At 44.4% G+C, this 20,117-nt stretch overlaps 2 protein-coding genes across 2 annotated transcripts; one reads left to right on the top strand and one right to left on the bottom strand.

Annotated features, from left to right (window-relative positions):
* Positions 1 to 240: 240 nt before the first annotated feature.
* Positions 241 to 12,619, bottom strand: abcb11b (ATP-binding cassette, sub-family B (MDR/TAP), member 11b). Its single transcript, XM_084196355.1, has 29 exons — positions 12,283 to 12,619; positions 12,099 to 12,181; positions 11,969 to 11,987; positions 11,761 to 11,790; positions 11,631 to 11,682; positions 10,901 to 11,163; positions 10,306 to 10,393; positions 10,076 to 10,209; positions 9,459 to 9,630; positions 9,013 to 9,137; positions 8,341 to 8,515; positions 8,051 to 8,164; positions 7,819 to 7,929; positions 7,572 to 7,697; positions 7,191 to 7,394; positions 6,800 to 6,970; positions 6,363 to 6,564; positions 6,121 to 6,187; positions 5,842 to 5,929; positions 5,471 to 5,644; positions 5,273 to 5,377; positions 4,852 to 5,013; positions 4,456 to 4,659; positions 3,786 to 4,027; positions 3,488 to 3,644; positions 3,217 to 3,414; positions 2,869 to 3,075; positions 1,157 to 1,303; positions 241 to 887 (listed from the first exon to the last, which is right to left on the bottom strand). The coding sequence occupies exons 2-29, from the start codon at positions 12,169 to 12,171 to the stop codon at positions 687 to 689; spliced, it is 4,011 nt and encodes a 1,336-aa protein (XP_084052481.1). The 5' UTR covers positions 12,172 to 12,181; positions 12,283 to 12,619; the 3' UTR covers positions 241 to 686.
* Positions 12,620 to 14,460: 1,841 nt separating this feature from the next.
* Positions 14,461 to 17,858, top strand: LOC311121923 (retinol dehydrogenase 7-like). The gene is made up of 5 exons (XM_084196354.1): positions 14,461 to 14,661; positions 16,036 to 16,350; positions 16,558 to 16,816; positions 17,015 to 17,178; positions 17,415 to 17,858. The coding sequence occupies exons 1-5, from the start codon at positions 14,616 to 14,618 to the stop codon at positions 17,636 to 17,638; spliced, it is 1,008 nt and encodes a 335-aa protein (XP_084052480.1). The 5' UTR covers positions 14,461 to 14,615; the 3' UTR covers positions 17,639 to 17,858.
* The last annotated feature ends 2,259 nt before the right edge of the window (positions 17,859 to 20,117 follow it).

Raw genomic sequence — 20,117 nt, 5'->3', positions numbered from 1 at the left:
CGGTGAAGGGAATACTGTAGTACTAGTCTGCCACAGGCTCTTCAATGAGTCTGTTATGGTAACCTTTAACGAAGGAAAATCAACTATTCTAGAATGGATTATCATCTGCAGGCAATTTAAATGCACCATATTTGTTTGAAAGAATAAACATCTGAGGAATACATTACAAAAAAGGTTCAATTTCAAATCCAAAACATTTAAAGTCATAAATGTATAATGGAAAACACAGTCCAAACGGTAGACAATCGTAAACAGTGACTTTATACCCTCAATGTAGATATTAGCATTCAATTTAATCTTATGCAATACAGTTAATTACTAAAAAAAAATAAACAAGTAAAAGATCAAAGATAGCCACTCAGACCTACAGTATGTCTCAGACTTAACACTGACCTGTGTCAACGTAAGACAATTAATAGGACATAATTACTGAACACCTGAAAGCCCACCTTGAATACATGTACTCAACAAAGTAATTTAACTAATCGTTCCTTTAGTACGCCCCAGTATATACATGTAATGAATGCATACCAGTCATAGTTCTGTTTAAATGTAACAACAACAAATGAATACACAGCATGATATCTCCACCAATTAAAACCAAAGAGTGTGTGACGCTTCTGCAGAATAAATACTACATGACCTGGACAGGCATTTCCTGGTTTGGCTCCTATAACCCTGATGAGTTAGCTGATTGGTGCACCGGTGGTGACAAGTTTGTAATAGGCCCCTTTGAGGGCCATGAGCTTGTCATGTGGTCCCTGTTCGATGACGAAGCCCCTGGACATAACAGCGATTATGTCAGAGTTCTGGATGGTGGAGAGACGGTGAGCGATGACGATGCAGGTTCGGCCCTCCCTCGCTTTATCCAGCGCCTCTTGCACCGTCTGTAACACACACACATGCGCGCGCACACGCACACACACACAAACCTTTGAGCGGATTTCACAATCACCCATGACTCACCATGATTACTTGATTAATGCCTCTGCCTCATACAATGGACCTACGGCTCAGGCAAATTGCATGCTTGCCTTGCCTCGCACTAATTCTATTTGAAATGGACAGATCTGTATAAATTAAATCTATCATTGTCATGTTCAGGACGTCTTCTTCTGCTCGTGGTGATGACAGGCGGTTGTCATGGAGACATTACCTTCTCGCTCTCCGTGTCCAGGGCAGAAGTGGCCTCGTCCAATAGCAGGATCTTAGGATCACGGATAATCGCCCTGGCGATTGCGATGCGCTGCTTCTGTCCTCGAGAGAGCTGGGAGCCCTGGGAACCCACGTTGGTGTCGTATTTCTAAAGGGAGAAATTTAAACTTTAAAGACTACTGTGTCAAACAAAGGACTATAGATGCAGGGTATAGTCTGACAGAGTTCTTGTGAGTAGATGTTTGGCACAAAAACTTGACATTTGTATTTGGATCTTAGTGTGCAGGTATCTTTGATAGAAACAACGATGTTAAAGTAACTGGCCGCAACTGATTTAAATGACATATCTAAATTTTTAGCGTTTCCTTCATAATGGTGCTACAAACTTCAGTGGCAATTTTGTGTCGTTTTAAGTTAGTACACTGACAGTATTGTTTTAAGTTAGTACACTGACAGTGTTGTTTTAAGTTAGTACACTGACAGTGTTGTTTTAAGTTAGTAGACTGACAGTGTTGTTTTAAGTTAGTACACTGACAGTGTTGTTTTAAGTTAGTACACTGACAGTGTTGTTTTAAGTTAGTACACTGACAGTGTTGTTTTAAGTTAGTACACTGACAGTGTTGTTTTCAGTCTTGTTTTAAGTTAGTACACTGACAGTGTTGTTTTAAGTTAGTACACTGACAGTGTTGTTTTAAGTTAGTACACTGACAGTGTTGTTTTAAGTTAGTACACTGACAGTGTTGTTTTCAGTCTTGTTTTAAGTTAGTACACTGACAGTGTTGTTTTAAGTTAGTACACTGACAGTGTTGTTTTAAGTTAGTAGACTGACAGTGTTGTTTTAAGTTAGTACACTGACAGTGTTGTTTTAAGTTAGTACACTGACAGTGTTGTTTTCAGTCTTGTTTTAAGTTAGTAGACTGACAGTGTTGTTTTAAGTTAGTACACTGACAGTGTTGTTTTAAGTTAGTAGACTGACAGTGTTGTTTTAAGTTAGTACACTGACAGTGTTGTTTTAAGTTAGTACACTGACAGTGTTGTTTTAAGTTAGTAGACTGACAGTGTTGTTTTAAGTTAGTACACTGACAGTGTTGTTTTAAGTTAGTACACTGACAGTGTTGTTTAAGTTAGTACACTGGCAGTGTTGTTTTAAGTTAGTAGACTGACAGTGTTGTTTTAAGTTAGTACACTGACAGTGTTGTTTTAAGTTAGTACACTGACAGTGTTGTTTTAAGTTAGTAGACTGACAGTGTTGTTTTACGTTAGTAGACTGACAGTGTTGTTTTAAGTTAGTAGACTGACAGTGTTGTTTTAAGTTAGTAGACTGACAGTGTTGTTTTAAGTTAGTACACTGACAGTGTTGTTTTAAGTTAGTAGACTGACAGTGTTGTTTTAAGTTAGTAGACTGACAGTGTTGTTTTAAGTTAGTACACTGACAGTGTTGTTTTAAGTTAGTACACTGACAGTGTTGTTTTAAGTTAGTAGACTGACAGTGCTGTTTTAAAGTTAGTACACTGACAGTGTTGTTTTAAGTCTTGTTTTAAGTTAGTACACTGACAGTGTTGTTTTAAGTTAGTAGACTGACAGTGTTGTTTTAAGTTAGTACACTGACAGTGTTGTTTTACGTTAGTAGACTGACAGGGTTGTTTTAAGTCTTGTTTTAAGTTTGTACACTGACAGTGTTGTTTTAAGTTAGTACACTGACAGCAGCATTACCTCAGGTAGCGTCATGACAAAGTCATGGAGTTGGGCTTTCTTGGATGCGGAGATGATGTCATTCATGCTGACTTCGCGCAGGTTGTCTCCGTACTTGATGTTGTCTCCGATGCTGCAGTCAAACAGAATGGGCTCCTGGGATACAATGCCGATCTTGGAGCGCAGGTACGAGACGTTGACCTGAGTCGAGTCATGGCCATCAATAATCTGCAATGCAACGTGGAAAATCCAGTCAACTATCCTGTGAACTAATCCAGCTCCCAGGATACCCCATCATCTTATAGTCTCTATACCTCTAGAGACACAAATGGGGATATGACGTGCTGCTGAGAGAAACTGAGGACTCACCACTTTGCCCTGGTCGGGGTCATAGAACCTCTCCAGTAACTGGACGCTGGTGCTCTTCCCACAGCCGCTGCTGCCCACGAAGGCCAGCGTCTGGCCGGGCTTCACCGACACGTTGAGGCCGTTCAGCACCTGGATGTCTGGCCGGGTCGGGTATGTGAACTTACAGTCAATGAACTCTAAGTTCCCTCTGAAATCAGGCTGGACGAGAGAGAGAGGGGGCGTGAGCGAGAGAGAGAGTGAGTGCGTGCGTGTGTTTGTGTGTGACGTTTACCCATTTGTCCCCCTCGTTGCTGTAGACGCTGATCTTTGGCACGCGGTCGAGGAGCTGGAAGAAGCGGGCAGCTGAGATCTTGGCCTTGGCGTAGTCTGGGGTGTAGGAAGAGGCTCGGCCCAGCGCTGTGCCACTGGTCACTATGGCTGAGATCACTCTGAACCAATCACAGAGAGACAATGGGGTTTAGTCAAGGTAATGGAATACATGGACAATGTGATTTCATGGTCTGTTTATGTTGTTGACAGGTATGCAGGCAGACAGGCAGACGGACAGGCAGGCATACAGTTTCTCTCACCTGAAGACCAGGCTGAAGTGGAGGCCCTCCTGGCGCACCAGGTACCCTCCAAACCTGTAGGAGGCGCTGTTGGCCATGAAAACGACACACTGGGCGAAGCCGTAGCAGGCGCCGTACACGTTGGCCTTCTGCTTGGCGGCCTGGTACGGAGCCTCCAAATGAGCCTCGTACATCTCCACAAAGCTCTGTTCCTTCCCCAGCCCCGCGATGGTGCGGATGTTGTTCAGGGCCTCTCCTGAGATCTACAAAAGATACCACAGAGATATCACAACCACCCACCACTACCACCTTGTAAGTCTAGAACAGGAAGTAGGAACTGTATACAGTACAGGAACTATACGCATTATCTCTACCACACTGTAAGATATCTCTCCAGTGGGTTTACTGTGACAAGGTTTCAGGATGTCTATAACGCAGACAATACAATAGTTACAGGCTGAAATATCTTAGAATATGACACAAGGGAAGTTCTGAGGTAGTGACTTTGCTTGAATGACCCTAACAGAAGCTTTCGAGAAAGATTTTGATAAAGTATTGATAACTAATGTGAGAAGTTAGTGTACAACCTTGCGTCAATGACAATTCACTTCCAGTCACAGTAGCACTGTGTGACTCCAGCCTATGTTATAAACAGCCCTGGCCAGTGAGTCAGTGGAGTACTGTAGCCTACCCGTCCTGCATCCTCCATGGCCTGTTTGTCCTGCTTGGCGAAGCCAGTGAGCATCTTAGCCTGGAAGCCTCCGGACAGAGCCAGGAAGGGCAGGAAGCACATGATGACCAGGCTGAGCTTCCAGCTGAAGTAGAAGGAGATGATGACGGCCACGCCAATGTTGGTCAGAGAGTTGACGATCATGCCGATCTGAGAGCCCGTGGCCTAGGAGAGGACGAGGGAATAGGTTATAGGTTATTTACCCAGAATGCCAGATGGGTGAGGTTTGCTTTTGGGTCTACTGCATTGGTTCCATAGCACTCCATTAAATCAAGTATTTGAAAGACACTAATACTATTTGGTCTGGGGTCTGGTAACTGCCCTAGGGTATGAGGACCATATGAGGTCCATACTGACCCCTTGGACCTGGGAGGCGTCAGTGGCCAGCCGTGTGGTCAGAGCCCCGGGGCTGTTCCTGTGGTCATCGAACCAGCCCACCTCCTGACCCAACATGGCGTGGAAACCCATCCTCCTCAAGCGCCGTGTCAGCAGCTCCCCAGACTTCGAGAAGGCATAGCCCTGGTGGAGACACCGACACCATCAGATCAGGTTAAGGGAAACATGGAATATGAATGACAAAAACACTGAGAAATAGGCTTCTCTTTTTACAGAGTTTAGACAAGCAGGAGAAAGGATCCGGTTGATGTGAAGATTAAATATGTATTTTAGATCAAGTAAAAAAAGACAGGTGAACATAAAGGAAAGGAGGGAGGGAGGGAGGGAGGGAGGGAGGGAGGGAGGGAGGGAGGGAGGGAGGGAGGGAGGGAGGGACATGTACTTGGAGCATCTGGGTGATGAAGGAAGTCACTCCGACCAGCACAAAGAACATGCAGATACCATTGATCTCCCTCCTCTGAGCCTCTGGGTCTGGTATGGAGAATGTCTGCAAGAACACACACACACATACACTGATTAAGCTAATTAACCGATATTCAATGAAGACTGTCTTGGTCAATACTACACCCCTCCACCATACCGCCAGAATCTGACTGAAGAGCAGGGAGTACACTGGGTTGACTCCTCCGTTGACAGCTGCTCCGATGGTTCCAAACAGCATGTAGGGCCACTCAGGGGCGTTGTACTTCAGGATCCTGGTCACTGGAGCAGGCTCAACAAGCTCCTCCACCTCCTCCTCCTCCACAAAGGCACTCTGGACACATAAAGACATGGACACAAATATACATGGATACATGCATAACAAATGCACGTGTAAACTGTAGATTACTGGGAAAGGGTAAGTGGCAAGTACCCCCGTTTAACCCTGTTGATGACTCCCATACCAACCTCCTTCACTCAAACACACACACACACACACACGCACACACACACACACACACACACACTGACCTTGCCCGCGTCTGCCTGAGATATGAAGGATTCTGCTTGTGGAATGAGGTTGGACAGCTGTGAGCGAGTCCTCTTCCTGATAGAGGCTCTGCACAACAACACACAAGCACCAAGTCAATGCACTACCGAGATGCAAAATGACACCCTCAGTCAGCATTCTGGCACAAAATGTCTGCCGTGCTTCACCCAGATGTGTGTCAGATTCAATGTAACCAGATGTGAGTGAGGCCTTGTGAAAAGGATGTGAAGTGCATCATGAGAGATGTAGTTCTACAGTACCTGAGACTGGCCCTGTAACTCCCGGCCCTGGACAGACTCTTCTTCTCAGCCTCGTCGTTGCCTGCCACTGACACAGCAAAAGGAAGGAGGTTATTATACAAAATGTTATAAGAAATGTTTGGTTAAAAGTGTTCCTGCAAATTATTTCTCTCTTAATACTTTTTTTATGTTGACGAAAGTGTGCGCAAGTCAACTTTAGAATTTTGGCAAAGGATGGGGATGCATTGATCATAGAGACCTACTCTGTCTGGCCTTCTGGTTGAGAGCCTTGTCTCCTTGGCTCTGTAGGGTGACCAGAGTGAAGTAAACACCCTTCCTCTCCAGCAGCTCATCATGCTTGCCCCTCTCCACCGCCCGCCCATGCTCGTAGCCCACGATCACGTCCGCGTTCTTAATGGTGGACAAGCGATGGGCTATGGAGATGGTGGTGCGGCCATTGCGGACCTTATAGGAGATAAACATGAGACCATAATCCTACCTGGCTACTGTAAATACGGTTATTTACATGGTTATTCTTCTACTATTTGTCACGTACTTAGGTCTGATCATGTTGATATACAAACAATCTATCATAAGAGTTATCCTAACTATAATTAATTGATCCCAGCAAAGACACTTCCTGGTCAAAATAACTTCTTTATATAGGGAATAGGGTGACATTTGAGATGCAGCCACTCACTTTGTCCAGAGCCTCCTGCACCACAGCCTCACTCTCATTGTCCAGAGCGGAGGTGGCCATGTCCAGCAGTAGGATCCGGGGGTTCCTGACCAGGGCCCGGGCGATGGCGATACGCTGCTTCTGACCGCCGCTCATCTGACCTCCGCCCTCTCCCACCAGCGTGTCAAATTTCTGTTGCATCAATCACAAGTCTTTATGTCATTGAACTGATAGGCCATGTGACAGTACATAGTAAAAATATGTCATGTTGAGTCAGCAATGTTGAACGTTTTTAAGCCTTTCAAAAAACACTGGAGACAAAAGTCACAAATAAGTAGTCTGGGTTCCAGATCAGACTATCGTTGTAATGTTAGCCCTCAATGTATAGCATGCTAAATGCTGTCAACCTCACCTGTGGTAGGTCCATGATAAAGTTGTAGGCATTAGCCTCCTTGGTGGCGTGGATGATGTCCTCCAGGGTGACTCCGGGGCGACCGTAGCGGATGTTCTCGGCGATGGTTGTGGCGAACAGCACGGGTTCCTGCTCCACGATGCCCATCAATGAACGCAGCCATTGGATATTCAGGCCTCTGATGTCATGGCCGTCCAAGGTCACCTGAGACAAGGCATAAACAGGGAGAAAGAGAGGGACATTTCAAATGTCTCTACACTATTTCCTCTAAAGACTCTCTCAGTGATACACTTTAGTGTAGGTGCACATTTGTATTGATAGTAGTAGTATTTTACAAATGTGTTACATCATGTTAAATATATGTAAGGGAAGTTAACATACCATGCCCTCCTTGGGGTCGTAGAAGCGTTGGATGAGCTGCACGGCGGTACTCTTCCCAGCTCCACTGGGCCCCACAAAGGCGGTCGTCTCGCCAGACTTCACCGCAACACTCAGCTGGTCCAGGATCTGACATGGCACAAAGACCAGCAAATGACAGACTGCATCTTTAAGGAAATATTCCACAATCGCCCTGCGATACAATAATCAGATGCATGCCATCGTTATAGGAAATACTAAGCCACAGTACCACGACTTCAGGTCTGGATGGGTAGTGAAAGGTGACGTTATGGAACTCAATGTCCCCTTTGACCTTGTCCAGTTTGTAGCCTGCTTCTGAGAGGCAGTCGATGTCCGGCTCCTAGACACAGTGACACAGCCAGACAAATGGCAGTGTTAACCATCATGGCTGTTTAAAGTGAGCGTTCACACACAGTCAATTGAATGCCAATGAAATTCTCCAACAGTGCTGAGATTCCTACCCTGTCGATGGTCTCAAAGATGATGGTAGCAGCTCCTCTTCCTGCAGCAAAGGCCTCCAGACATGGAGATGCCTGCCCTAAGTTCAGGGCTGCTATCAGCACACCAAAGAAAACCTGCAATGACAGACAAGACAGTGCACAGGACAGATGAGGTGATCATTCGTTTTTAAGTTCTAACTGTTTATTATTAATTCATAAACCAAATAAATGTGATTAATAGTCTATAACTGAACTACATATGGACCCTTTATAAAGTATACCTTCATGGTGTTATGGTTACAGAATAGTACCTGTAGCAGTGTTCCGGGGCTGTACTCCTGTGTGTCCACCACTAGGCTGGATCCGTACCAGAAGGCCAGGGCGTAACACAGGAAGATGATAAACCACATGTAGCCTGTGAAGAAGCCCATGATCAGGCCCTTCCTGATGCCCCAACGCTGAGCTGAGATCAGGTTCTTGTCATACCTGGGAGCGAGAGAAAGGGATAGAGGGTTAAAGATGCAATCCGGGATCTTAAGCATAACAAATTGATAACATATCATACGAATTGGATTCGTAACATATCATTCGAATTCCAACAAAGTATTGTGATTTTTTTGGCAGGACGTAACATATCATACTAAATGGATGATGTAGTACACAATTGGATGACGTAGTACACAAAAAACAGGGACCCGTTTTGGCTCGTGAGCACTACTGTTAAAACTACTGGATGAAATTATACAAAGGTTCTGGAGCGTCACTTTAAACTGGGATAGAGGCCCAGCACTGCATATAATATGTAAGGTGGTGATAATAGTTGCCCCTTAAGGAGAAAACAATTAATGGAATTAAACACTATATAGTGAGGCTGATCAAGGTAAAGAATGTGAAATTTTGCTGTCGAGTATTGACACATACAAATTCAGCACGTAACTAAAGAAGACAATGTTGGGGCAGTTTCAGTCATGTTATTATGTTACCTCTCCACTTCCTTCAGCTCTCCTCCAAAAGCGGCCACCGTTCTGATGGAGGTGAGCACCTCGTCGGCCACGGCTCCAGCCTTGGCATAGGCCAGCAGCTCCTGACCCGTCAGCTTGGCCACAAACTAGACGAGAGCAGAGGAGGTAAGGAGAAAGGTGCAGTCAGTACAGTACACTTACTAACTGCCACCTCAATGGAGCTCAATGAGAATCGACACATAGTAAATGAACAATGTAAATCATAGGCCTAGTCCTAATACTCATAAATGAGCCTTCCTTGTCGCCTTTAACTTTCATTGTCTCCTTTACGAAGTCACCACTAGTAAATTGCTTTAATCTATCCCTTCCTAACAGAGTGATCACAATTAAAACGGAGAGGAGGGAAGGGACCATTTCAGAATATTGGGATAGGAAGTGACCACATTGATTGACGTTGACCGTCCTACCAGAGCCATGAGGGCGGCCCCTACTCCAATGAGAGGGCTGGCTGCGATGATGACGAGCGTTAACTTCCATCCCTTCACAAAGCCCATCGCAAAACCGCACACAAAGGTGGTGAATCGCTGGATAAAGATGCTCACTTGATCCGCAATGGCGTCATTGATCTTGTTGATGTCGCTGTGAAATAGCGGGGCACACCACAGATAGAATCATGAGAATCATTAACGTATTTCCAGGTCAGATCACAAGTTCAAGAACAACTACAGATGTAGATTCTTAATTTGAGCCAGTTTGCTACAGCAGGAAAATAATCCTGCAGCAACTGGAAATGTGAATTATTATGTGGACGATAATTAATGGACATTTTTGTAGGTCTGAAATTTCAACGCCCACCAGGGAACGAGATTATTGGATCCGAGTACCTTTATACTGCAGAATTTCCCTTTTAAAACTCAAATACACTACAAGTTTACATTTCCTGTAAAATACTCAGCAACAAAAGAGTGATCAAATTAAGATCCTACATCTGTATTGCTCTTAAGCATGATAAGAAATGCAAAGCATTCCCAGAACTTTTTCTATTAAAACCTAAAAAGGGAATTTGGCTTGTGTTTTCTCTTACTCTGACATGCGTGTGTTTAACTCTCCAGTCGAGTTGCAGTCGAACCAGCCGATCTCCATCCTCATCACCTTCCTGAAGTACATCTTCCTGATGACCTGGATCTGTCGCGCTGCAGACGTCACCCACAATGAGATCTAACACATACGAAAATAAAAATAGGGCAACCAAGATCTAGCACTCTGCCATCAAACTGCTTGAACTCAGTATGTTGATGCAAACTATATACTTACTTGAAGGTATCCTAGCAAGAAAACTGCGCATCCAATGGCAACGTAATAGTAGGCAAAATTGGTCATCTCATACTCAATGTCCAGAAGCCTGAAAATGAGTGTCATACAGATGTAGGATCTTAATTTGAGCCAGTTTGCTACAGCAGGAAAATAATCCTGCAGCTACAGGGAATGTGAATTATTATGTGGATTATAATTAATGGACATTTTTGTAGGGGTTGATACATTTTTCGTAAGGGAAAATCAAGTCTGAAATTTCAAAGTGGAAATTACAAACTTCAGAATACTTTTTAAACCTCAATTACACTACAGGTTTTAAATATCCTGCATTGCAGGAAAGTTCTCCTGCAACAGGGTGATCAAATTAAGATTCTACATCTGTACAATAATTACAAAAGACAACAGCTTGAGACAACAAGAAGACCCTAACCTTACCCTAAAATACATAAGGAGAACATTTTCCCTGTGTAACCTGCCAATGACAGTAGGCTACTATACTTGTCAAATAAAATACATATTTCTATCCTTAATCCTTGATATAGAAATGACATGTATAGCAACGTCCTACTCGTGTGCAGCAACGAATAGGACTTACCCACATGTTAAATTCTTCATCTTATCAGTCTTATTGCTGTCCAGCCAGTCTGTCCATACTGACTGGTTCTTCCACTGTATGGTGTTGTTGATACATTCCTTCCTGGGGTCCAGGAGCTCCTGTAACTCGATATCGTACTCGATGAAGGTGTCGGTGAGCATCCCGAACACCAGGAGCATGAGAGGCTGGGCGGAACCGTGGAGGAAGGCACACACACTACCCCCCACCATCATCAGGGTCTCCCGGCAAGTGGCGAAACGGAACTGTAAATACACACACACACACACACTAAACCCAATGGGTCAGTCATCATAACAGGTGTTCTGTCAATCTGACCTACCATCTCAGAATGTAATACCTGGACAAAATATGCATGCTTTAACCACTGTAACTATGTAGATTTTCATATAATCATTGCCAAAACATAGGCACCCATGGGAACCTGCCTGTGTGTGATGAGGCTGGCCCATGATGCCCCATTCTCATACTGTACCTACCATTCTTGTACCCGTTTCTGAAGATTTCCAATCCAGTTGTGGTTTAAAGTTCTTATGTACAAGAGTTATGAACCAGCTCTCCCACACAAATACAAACTGAGATCAAATAAAAATGTCTTCATGTGACCTTCACACTAAACAACCGCACAGTGACTTCACTGAAGGAACCATAGAGTTAGATACTGTTTTGTTTTATCTTTATGGGGGAAAAAAACACAAACAAAGGACTTTACCAGCTGAAAGAAGCCAATCCTGATAGCAGCTTCATTCTTCTTGTTCGGAGGCCTGGGACAATCACAGAGACATTAGTCAAAGCCTTAAGGACATGAGGGGGAAGAATGTAGGAGGAGAAACGGGACTTACTTTGTGTCCTGTTTCGGGTTCCCCATCGTCCTGCAGCAGAGAAACAAATAAACTATTAAATGTGACCTTGTTTTTATGTGTCACAATTCTGAGAAACATGATAAGAAATTCCATAAACTTTTGTTTAATTTATCAGTTTTACCAACAAGAACATAAATCACACAGAATGACAAGTGTTTTGTTTTTTATATGAGGAAGATGCACTTACATGTATGCATCATTAGGTTCTGTAATAAAGAGATGATAAAGGTATATCATATTTTTCTAAAGCATTGTTTATGTCAGGAAAATGACATCAGAATCATGAATTGAACGTCATCATATTTATGCAGGTGTACCTTCATCATCAAAACCATTGTTTTCTTCTCCCAGCTTTTTGATGCTGTGTAATTTCACTGATCCAGTAGGCATCCTGGACTGTCTACAATACATTTATAAGAGGAAAAATATATAATCAAAATCAATTCCAAAGCCAAAATACATCCCAATTGAAATGTATTGTATTATCACTGAGATACTTACCAACTTTTTCAGATTTTCCAGATCCAGTAAAAAACAATGATTCTCCTCTTTGGTTGGATTCTGTCCAAAAAGGGCAGAGTCACCTGAATATTCAATTTAAGTTCAAAGGTGCTTCTTTACATTAAAGTCGATCCAAATGTAAAGTACTCCAATGGGCTCCAGTCCGTACTAAGACGTGCTGCCGAGTCCACATGACAGCCTGGGGCCACCACTGTCTGTATGTAGAGATGCCAGGTGGTCACTGATAGTGGGTAGAGAGTAGACTGATAGGGTAACTGTGGGCTGGAAGAGGCTGAGACCCTGTACAGCACGTGCTTATTTGACACACAAGCCAGGTCCAGGCTGGAACTTGGGGTCATACGATCATGTTTGGAGGTAAGTGTCCTGTCAGCTCGTACTGCCCTAGGGTCCGATGACCCAGCTATGCAAAGAGTAGGAGAGAGCATGGTACAACAACCAATCCAGACCCTTTACTACATATCTCACTGCATTTAAAAGGAATCAGGTAAAATCACTTGCATATCAGGGTTTTAAACTTGCAATTGCACACGCGGTGATGTGTGTTTTTCTTACATTCAACCTTAAATGAGGGCTAAATGGATGTTATGAGAACGTCAGATAATCATTTTCAAGAATACATAACAAGTAATGATACAAAGCCCCAACCACCATCATAATCTATGAGGTAGGCCTACTTTTGTTAAAGAGCTGTTCTAGCATTTTTTAAAAGTGATCAAAGACCATGGCAAAATCTATTAAACATCCATCGATGATTGGCCTCAGTGTTACACATTCATCATATCATATTGATGACTTTTAAAGATATTACACTGTATTGATCCTTCTGCATATGAACACAAACAGTGTGTGAAGACAGGATACTTTCCAAGAGTTGAAGCTAAGTCAAACACCCTCTCGGTCATCACCCTCAGGGCTGCTGTCCTCTTCAGTCCTAAACAAGCCAATATGATCTGTCTGGAATTATGGTGATACATTTACGTTGCATTTGCATTTTAGCAGTCTTGTCATAACACAGGTTTCCTCCTAGCTGGGATGTTTTACCTTGGTACTGTTGCTTTTACTTGCTTTCAGGGGGTTGTGAAGCCATTACTAACCAGCAACAACACTTTCAATTTGAGCCCACAACCTTATTCCATGAGTAGTACTTTAACTCAAAGCAATTTTCCTTTTTGTTTGTGAATTATAACTGTAAATGGTACGTTTTGCTCTCACCATTGGGGAAGCAGGTGAATAGGCCTATGTGCCCCTGGGGCTGTGACACAGTGCTTGTGAAGGCTACTGACAGGTGAGGAAAAGGTTCTGGAAACATGCTTGTGAAGAGGGAGCCAAAATAAGCAAACCGTTTGTAATGATTAACTCCCAAAGTAAGTAGTGGTGCCCATTACAGCAACATTATGATAATTCACTTTGCTGACCAGACTGCAAGCATTGTTCCTGCTCTATTGTAAACAGGCTCTGTTGTAGCCGGCCGCGACCGGGAGACCCATGGGGTGGCGCACAATTGGCCCAGCGTTGTCCAGGGTAGGGGAGGGAATGGCCGGCAGGGATGTAGCTCAGTTGGTAGAGCATGGCGTTTGCAACGCCAGGGTTGAGGGTTCGATTCCCACGGGGGGCCAGTATGAAAAAATAAATAAAATAATAATAATGTATGTACTCACTAACTGTAAGTCGCTCTGGATAAGAGCGTCTGCTAAATGACTAAAATGTAAATGTTCAAGTATTTGCCGCCATCTAGTGATCATTGTATTCACTATACAAGGCATGACCTTGAATTAGTATTGAGTTCAACTATTTGAAATGGTAATCCATGACAATCATAATTTAAAATGTAAAGCACATTTTTTGTCAAAATCATCTGTTTATTAATTATATCTGGATTTAATATGCAATTTAATATGTAGGCCTAATTTTGAATTTGTATCATCTATTAGACATTGATGAAATATGGATTAAGGAATACTTTAATATTCCTTCCACATTAAAGTCAAGAGAACGTTAAGTAGTTTAAAGTTTCTATCAAACGAGGTGTAATCAAATCATTTTTGACCTAGTTAGTTCTAACGGCTCCCGAGTGGCGTATTTCAGCGCTAGAGGCGTCACTACAGAACCCGGTTCGATTCCAGGCTGTATCACAATCCGGCGGTGATTGGGAGTCCCATAGGGCGGCGCACAATTGGCCCAGCGTCTTCCGGGTTTGGCCGGGGTAGGCCGTCATTGTAAATAAGAATTTGTTCTAAATAACAAAATGGCTCCGATTGGTCAGTGCTAGACATGTGACGTCCTTGGGCAGAATTTGTGGTCTTGCGTAGTTTATGAAAACTGTTACTTTGTTGGACTGGCAAGGAACATCTCCAACAGGTATGACTTTAATATTCCAGCAGATTGTAATCTTTTTGAACATGTAAAAGTTGAGGATAGGCTATCTATCACAATCTATCATAATTGATCGATCAAAAGTTTATTATTATGTAATGGGCAGTGCGCATTCATGTTATTGAAATGGCGAGTTTGACAGCTCTTATTTTGACACCTCTCACGAATAAGCTTGTTTTATCAATAACATGGCATTTATGACAATAGTTGGACATTCTTTAGGCCAACTCTTCACTATATGATGCTACTTGCAGTGTTTCTTTCTTCAATAGTAAAAAAGTATTTTGATATTGTTTCAATGGGCTTTCACTTTTGTCATGCGCCCTGACTGCCCATATTGTGTTAGTTGAAAAATCGAGAGCTTGCATATAACATTGGATTCACATTACATTCAATAGACAGCTTGTTCGTTGTTAGTCTAAATCTCACTTCTTTGGAAATGCAGGAGTGTTGTACAGATTCCTTACACTTTATTTGAACCACATTTTCAATAGTATTTGTTAGTTGTGGTTTAAATGACTTTTGGCATGCCATTGGCTCATTTTGCAGTTGATTATTTACAAAGAGCAATTGCACAAGATAGCCTATAGTGCACTTTGAAACCGGCATTGATAACTGTTGATCCTTATAATATAATAATATGCCATTTAGCAGACGCTTTTATCCAAAGCGACTTACAGTCATGCGTGCATAAAAAATGTTGGTGGGTGGTCCAGGGGATCGAACCCACTACCTCGCCGTGCTCTACCAGCTGAGCTACAGAGGACCCTTGCTCTGTTTAGTCCTGTCTCTGTCATTCCAAGCGCTTCAATGACCTCTCCCTGAATGTGGTTTTGTTAGTTGTGGTTTAAATGACTTTGGCATGCCATTGGCTCATTTTGCAGTTGATTATTTACAAAGAGCAATTGCACAAGATAGCCTATAGTGCACTTTGAAACCGGCATTGATAACTGTTGATCCTTGCTCTGTTCAATCCTGTCTCTGTCATTCCAAGCGCTTCAATGAACTCTCCCTGAATGTGGTTGATCTTCAAAGTATTTTCCTGATGATCTTATGGACTGTATAGCTACTATAATGTCATTACTATAAGCTATTGTTATAAGATGCATATTAGTGATGAACTGTAAAAGGCAGTTCCTATCTTCCCACTTGACTTATGTCTAACCGCATATTGTGTAACATGCACATTTCTGTACCTTCCCGTGATGACCCTGGCACTTTGTTTGGTATACTGAGGAATGGGGGATGGGGCTGGGTAGATGTGACCACACTTAATCACAGGCAGAGGCTCAATGTTTGCCAGGACTGACAGTCCATGAGATGACTTATTAGAAGGTTGTCTGTCTTATCCTGTCCCAGACATGTTCCTGTACGTCCTTGGGCTGGTGGTGTTTTACTACCTGTACCGCTGGTTCCGGGAGATCCCCAGAGTCCCAGACAAAGGAGACAAATATGTCTACATCACGGGGTGTGACTCTGGGTTCGGCAACCTACTGGCCAGACATCTGGACAAGCTGGGTTTCTGTGTGATCGCATCCTGCTTCACAGAGAAGGGAGAGGAAGATCTGAGGAAGGCCTGTTCAGACAGACTCACCACCCTCCACCTGGATGTCAAAAAGAACGAGAGCGTCGACAAAGCAGCTGCTTTGATTAAAGACAAAGTCGGGGCTAGGGGTGAGTGTCAGTGTTGATATTGAAAAGCAAACAGTCCTATCATCATTTGTGTCCAGTCATACCAGTCAAATTATGCAATATTACCAGTTCAGTTACATTTTGACATTCATGTGCCAGTATCATTGTCCTTACTATGTCCTCTTCTTACCAAACACCTGTGAAATAATGGATGTTCATAAAGCTACGTAATGACCTGTCACCTTCTAGGCCTGTGGGCTGTGGTGAACAACGCGGGTGTGGCCATCCCCTCGGCCCCCTGTGATTGGCTGACCATTGATGACTACAAGTCCATGCTGGATGTGAACCTGAACGGGGTCATCGCAGTCACCCTGAGTGTGCTGCCCCTCATCAAGAAGGCCAGGGGTCGTGTGGTCAACGTAGCCAGTGTGTTCGGCAGGATTAGTCCTGTCGGAGGACCTTACACCGTGTCTAAGTATGGAGTGGAGGCCTTCAATGACAGTCTTAGGTGAAACAAGAACCCTTTTTACTATCATATCCATGCCATATTTTAAATCAGTGTTTTTACATACATTCAATAATCTAGCCATTGTGAACCATAAGCAATACAACTTTGACTGTTTGACTTCAGCGAATGAAACTATACAAATCTGTAACATATCAGAAGTACATTTGTAAACAGAAGTTTTGTTACCATGTTTTTCAGGAGAAACATGGTACCTTTTGGAGTCAAGGTCCTCTGCATTGAGCCAGGCTTTTTCAAGACCACCGTTACCGACTCGACAGTCCTGGGGAAAAGCATCAAGCAGCTGTGGGAGAAGATGCCACAAGAAGTCAGAGATGACTATGGACCTGATTATTTGGACAAGGGTAAATATAAAAGTTTTAGTTTCCTACATTCTCGAATGTATTAATTTGCACAAATGTTTTATTTAGCCAATGCAAGATTTGGCTATTTTTGTATTCTGTCTACCCTCTGTGACATCCAGTCTTTCAAAGGATTGAATCTATTCAAAAAGCATTATTCTCTAGTGAAAGTGGCCATCTTGAATAGCTAAAGACAAACGTGTAGTAACATGGTTGCTAACCTTCCCTGTCCCTTCTAGTGGACGTGATGATGAAGGAGAAGCTTGTCAAGATGTCCGACGCCGACCTGATGAAGGTGGTGAGCTGTATGGAGCACGCTGTCTCTGCCGTCCGTCCTCGCACCCGCTACTCGCCAGGGTGGGACGCCAAGTTCTTCTGGATCCCTCTGTCCTACATGCCAACCGGGTTGGCCGACTGGCTACTGCTCAAGGAAGCCATCCTACCAGCCAAGGCTGTCAACTAAGGCTGATGTAAGATTGTCAGCGTTTATGCTGTCAGAACAAATACTTGTTTGTGCTGTGCTACTGCTTGTCTTTAATGAATATAACACTTTTGTACCCTAGTGTCTGCAGGCTGAGATACAGTATGATGTAAGCTTTGCTACAGACACATTTTAATTTTACATATCCATGTAAGGTTTAACCTCTGACCTGTAACAAAAAAAATAAAAGCCATAATTGTTATTTGGTACCACTTCTTTCCCCTTTTATTCAGTGCATTCTCTATGCCAGTACAATGGTTGATAAATGAAGATAGTTCACTCAGGCCGTTTACCATTGGGGAAAAAATTCAGTTCCAGTTTACTTAAGGGAGTGGCTCTACCATAGACACCAATGCAATCACAGCTGGGTCTGGTCTACTTAATTCATTGAAAAAGAAAATGAGGGGGTAGGATGTCTTGCTTCCTCTTCCATCTCTGGCCAGTATGACATGGGCAGTGTTGGGTTGGTCTTTGAAAACGTTACAAGAGAAATGGGGATTAGGTTTGACAGTCTTTCTGTGATGATATTGGGATGAAGGTTAACCCGCAATACGTGACCAAAAAGGAAGTTCACAAGCTTTGAATCATTCAGATTGTCATGCCCTGACTCTGGGGACTCTTATTTGTTGAGTCAGGGTGTGATTTTCTATGTTGTATTTTCTATGTGGGTTCTAGTATGTGTATTTCTATGTTGGCTGGTGTGGTTCCCAATCAGAGGCAGCTGTCGCTTGTTGTCTCTGATTGGGGACCATACTTAGGCAGCCTATTGGCACTGTGTAGTTGTGGGATCTTGTTCTGTGTGAGGGATGTTGTTTGTGTACCTTGGACGTCACGTTTCGTTTAGTTTGTTGTTTTGTCGTTGTTTATTCGGTTCAAATAAACATGTATGCATATCACGCTGCGTCTTGGTCTGACCCGTCTATGAACGAACGTGACAGAAGATCCCACCAAACGAGGACCAAGCAGCGTGCCCAGGCGGAGAGAGTAGCCATGTCACAGGTGGGCAAGTGGTGGTCATGGGAGGAGATATTTTCGGGAAAAGGACCCTGGGCGAAGAAGGAAGCCCAGGCAGGAGAGGAGCAGCGGCAACACGGAAGCCGGCCGAGGAGGAAGCCCGAGAAGCAGCCCCAAGAAAACATTTTTGGGGGGCTAAAGGGGTGGTCGGGGAGCAAGAGAGAAGAGTCCCGACCACTGCACCCGGTTGGTTTCAAGATTGGGTCCCCACGACCATGGGAAGAGGAGTGGGAACAGTATTATACTGAGGAGTCAGAGAATGACGACGACGACAAGTTTCTGTTCCCTAACTCGTGGGGGCTCCCGGAGGAGTCCTCACGGGAAGAGGAGTGCAGACGACGGAGACCCGAGAGGCAACCCCAATAAAATAAAAATTGGGGGGGGGGGCACACGGGGTGGATGACGAGGCAGCAGGAGGCCGTGGAAGGGCGAATCTGCAGGTTAGGAGAGGAGGCCACCATGTTACGGGGGCTATTGGTTCAGAGGGAGTAGGAGTTATTCAGTCAGAGGGAGGAGCTACAGGAGGCTAAAAGGGAGAAGGAAAGTGTAGAGGCACGGTGAGAGGAGCTGGTTAGGCAGCAGAGGGAGCGGGGGTTAATAAAGGAACCCAGTCCCGCTCCTCGCACCAAGCTAGTGGTGCGCGTCGCCAGCCCGGCCCGGCCTGTTCCTGCCCCTCGCACCAAGCCAGTGGTGCGCGTCGCCAGCCCGGCCCGGCCTGTTCCTGCCCCTCGCACCAAGCCAGTGGTGAGTGTGTCCAGTCCGGCACGGCCCGTGCCCGTTCCACCGGTGCCTGATCCAGCTCCGGTCAGCTGCTCCACTCCGAAGCCAGAGCAGTCCGCTCCACCGGGGTCCAGTCCAGATCCGGTCAGCGGCTCCAGTCCAGACCCAGACGTCAGCCCCTCTCCAGGTTCGGGGTCTCCCACACCAGGGTCCAGACAGGGCCTGGAGTACAGTGGGAGGAAGGAGAGGGGAAGCAGCGCGCCAAGGTCCAGACCAGACCAGGGGCGCAACAGGGAGGCGGAGAATAGGTGGTTGTCACGCCCGGAGCCGGATCCGCCTCCGAGGCGGAATGCCCACCCGGCCCCTACCCTGTTAAGTAAAGGTTGTGCGGTCGGAGTCCGCACCTTTGGGGGGGGTACTGTCACGCCCTGACTCTGGGGACTCTTATTTGTTGAGCCAGGGTGTGATTTTCTATGTTTGTGATCTAGGTTGTCTAGATCTATGTTGGCCGGTGTGGTTCCCAATCAGAGGCAGCTGTCGCTCGTTGTCTCTGATTGGGGACCATACTTAGGCAGCCTATTGGCACTAGTGGGATCTTGTTCCGTTAAAGGTATGTTGTTTGTGTCTACCTTGGACTTTTCGTTTCGTTTATTGTTTTGCCGTTGTTTATTAAGTTTAAATAAACATGTATGCATATCAAGCTGCGCCTTGGTCCGTCTCGTCGATG

This window comes from Coregonus lavaretus, assembly GCF_964263955.1.
Source record: "Coregonus lavaretus genome assembly, contig: HAP1_SCAFFOLD_2970, whole genome shotgun sequence".
NCBI classification, from domain to species: Eukaryota; Metazoa; Chordata; class Actinopteri; order Salmoniformes; family Salmonidae; genus Coregonus; species Coregonus lavaretus.
Note: the sequence above shows the minus strand (reverse complement) of the source record. Positions and strands in the feature narration are given on the sequence as shown.

Excerpts from the sequence above, each read along its gene's own strand:
- abcb11b (XM_084196355.1), bottom strand. The coding sequence starts at position 12,171 with ATGCCTACTGGATCAGTGAAATTACACAGCATCAAAAAGCTGGGAGAA. Across the intron at positions 11,683-11,760 it reads AACCCGAAACAGGACACAAA|GCCTCCGAACAAGAAGAATG; the intron begins GTAAGTCCCGTT and ends TGATTGTCCCAG. Across the intron at positions 9,138-9,458 it reads GGGCCGCCCTCATGGCTCTG|TTTGTGGCCAAGCTGACGGG; the intron begins GTAGGACGGTCA and ends GCTCTCGTCTAG.
- LOC311121923 (XM_084196354.1), top strand. The coding sequence starts at position 14,616 with ATGAAAACTGTTACTTTGTTGGACTGGCAAGGAACATCTCCAACAG. Across the intron at positions 14,662-16,035 it reads GCAAGGAACATCTCCAACAG|ACATGTTCCTGTACGTCCTT; the intron begins GTATGACTTTAA and ends ATCCTGTCCCAG. Across the intron at positions 17,179-17,414 it reads ACCTGATTATTTGGACAAGG|TGGACGTGATGATGAAGGAG; the intron begins GTAAATATAAAA and ends TGTCCCTTCTAG.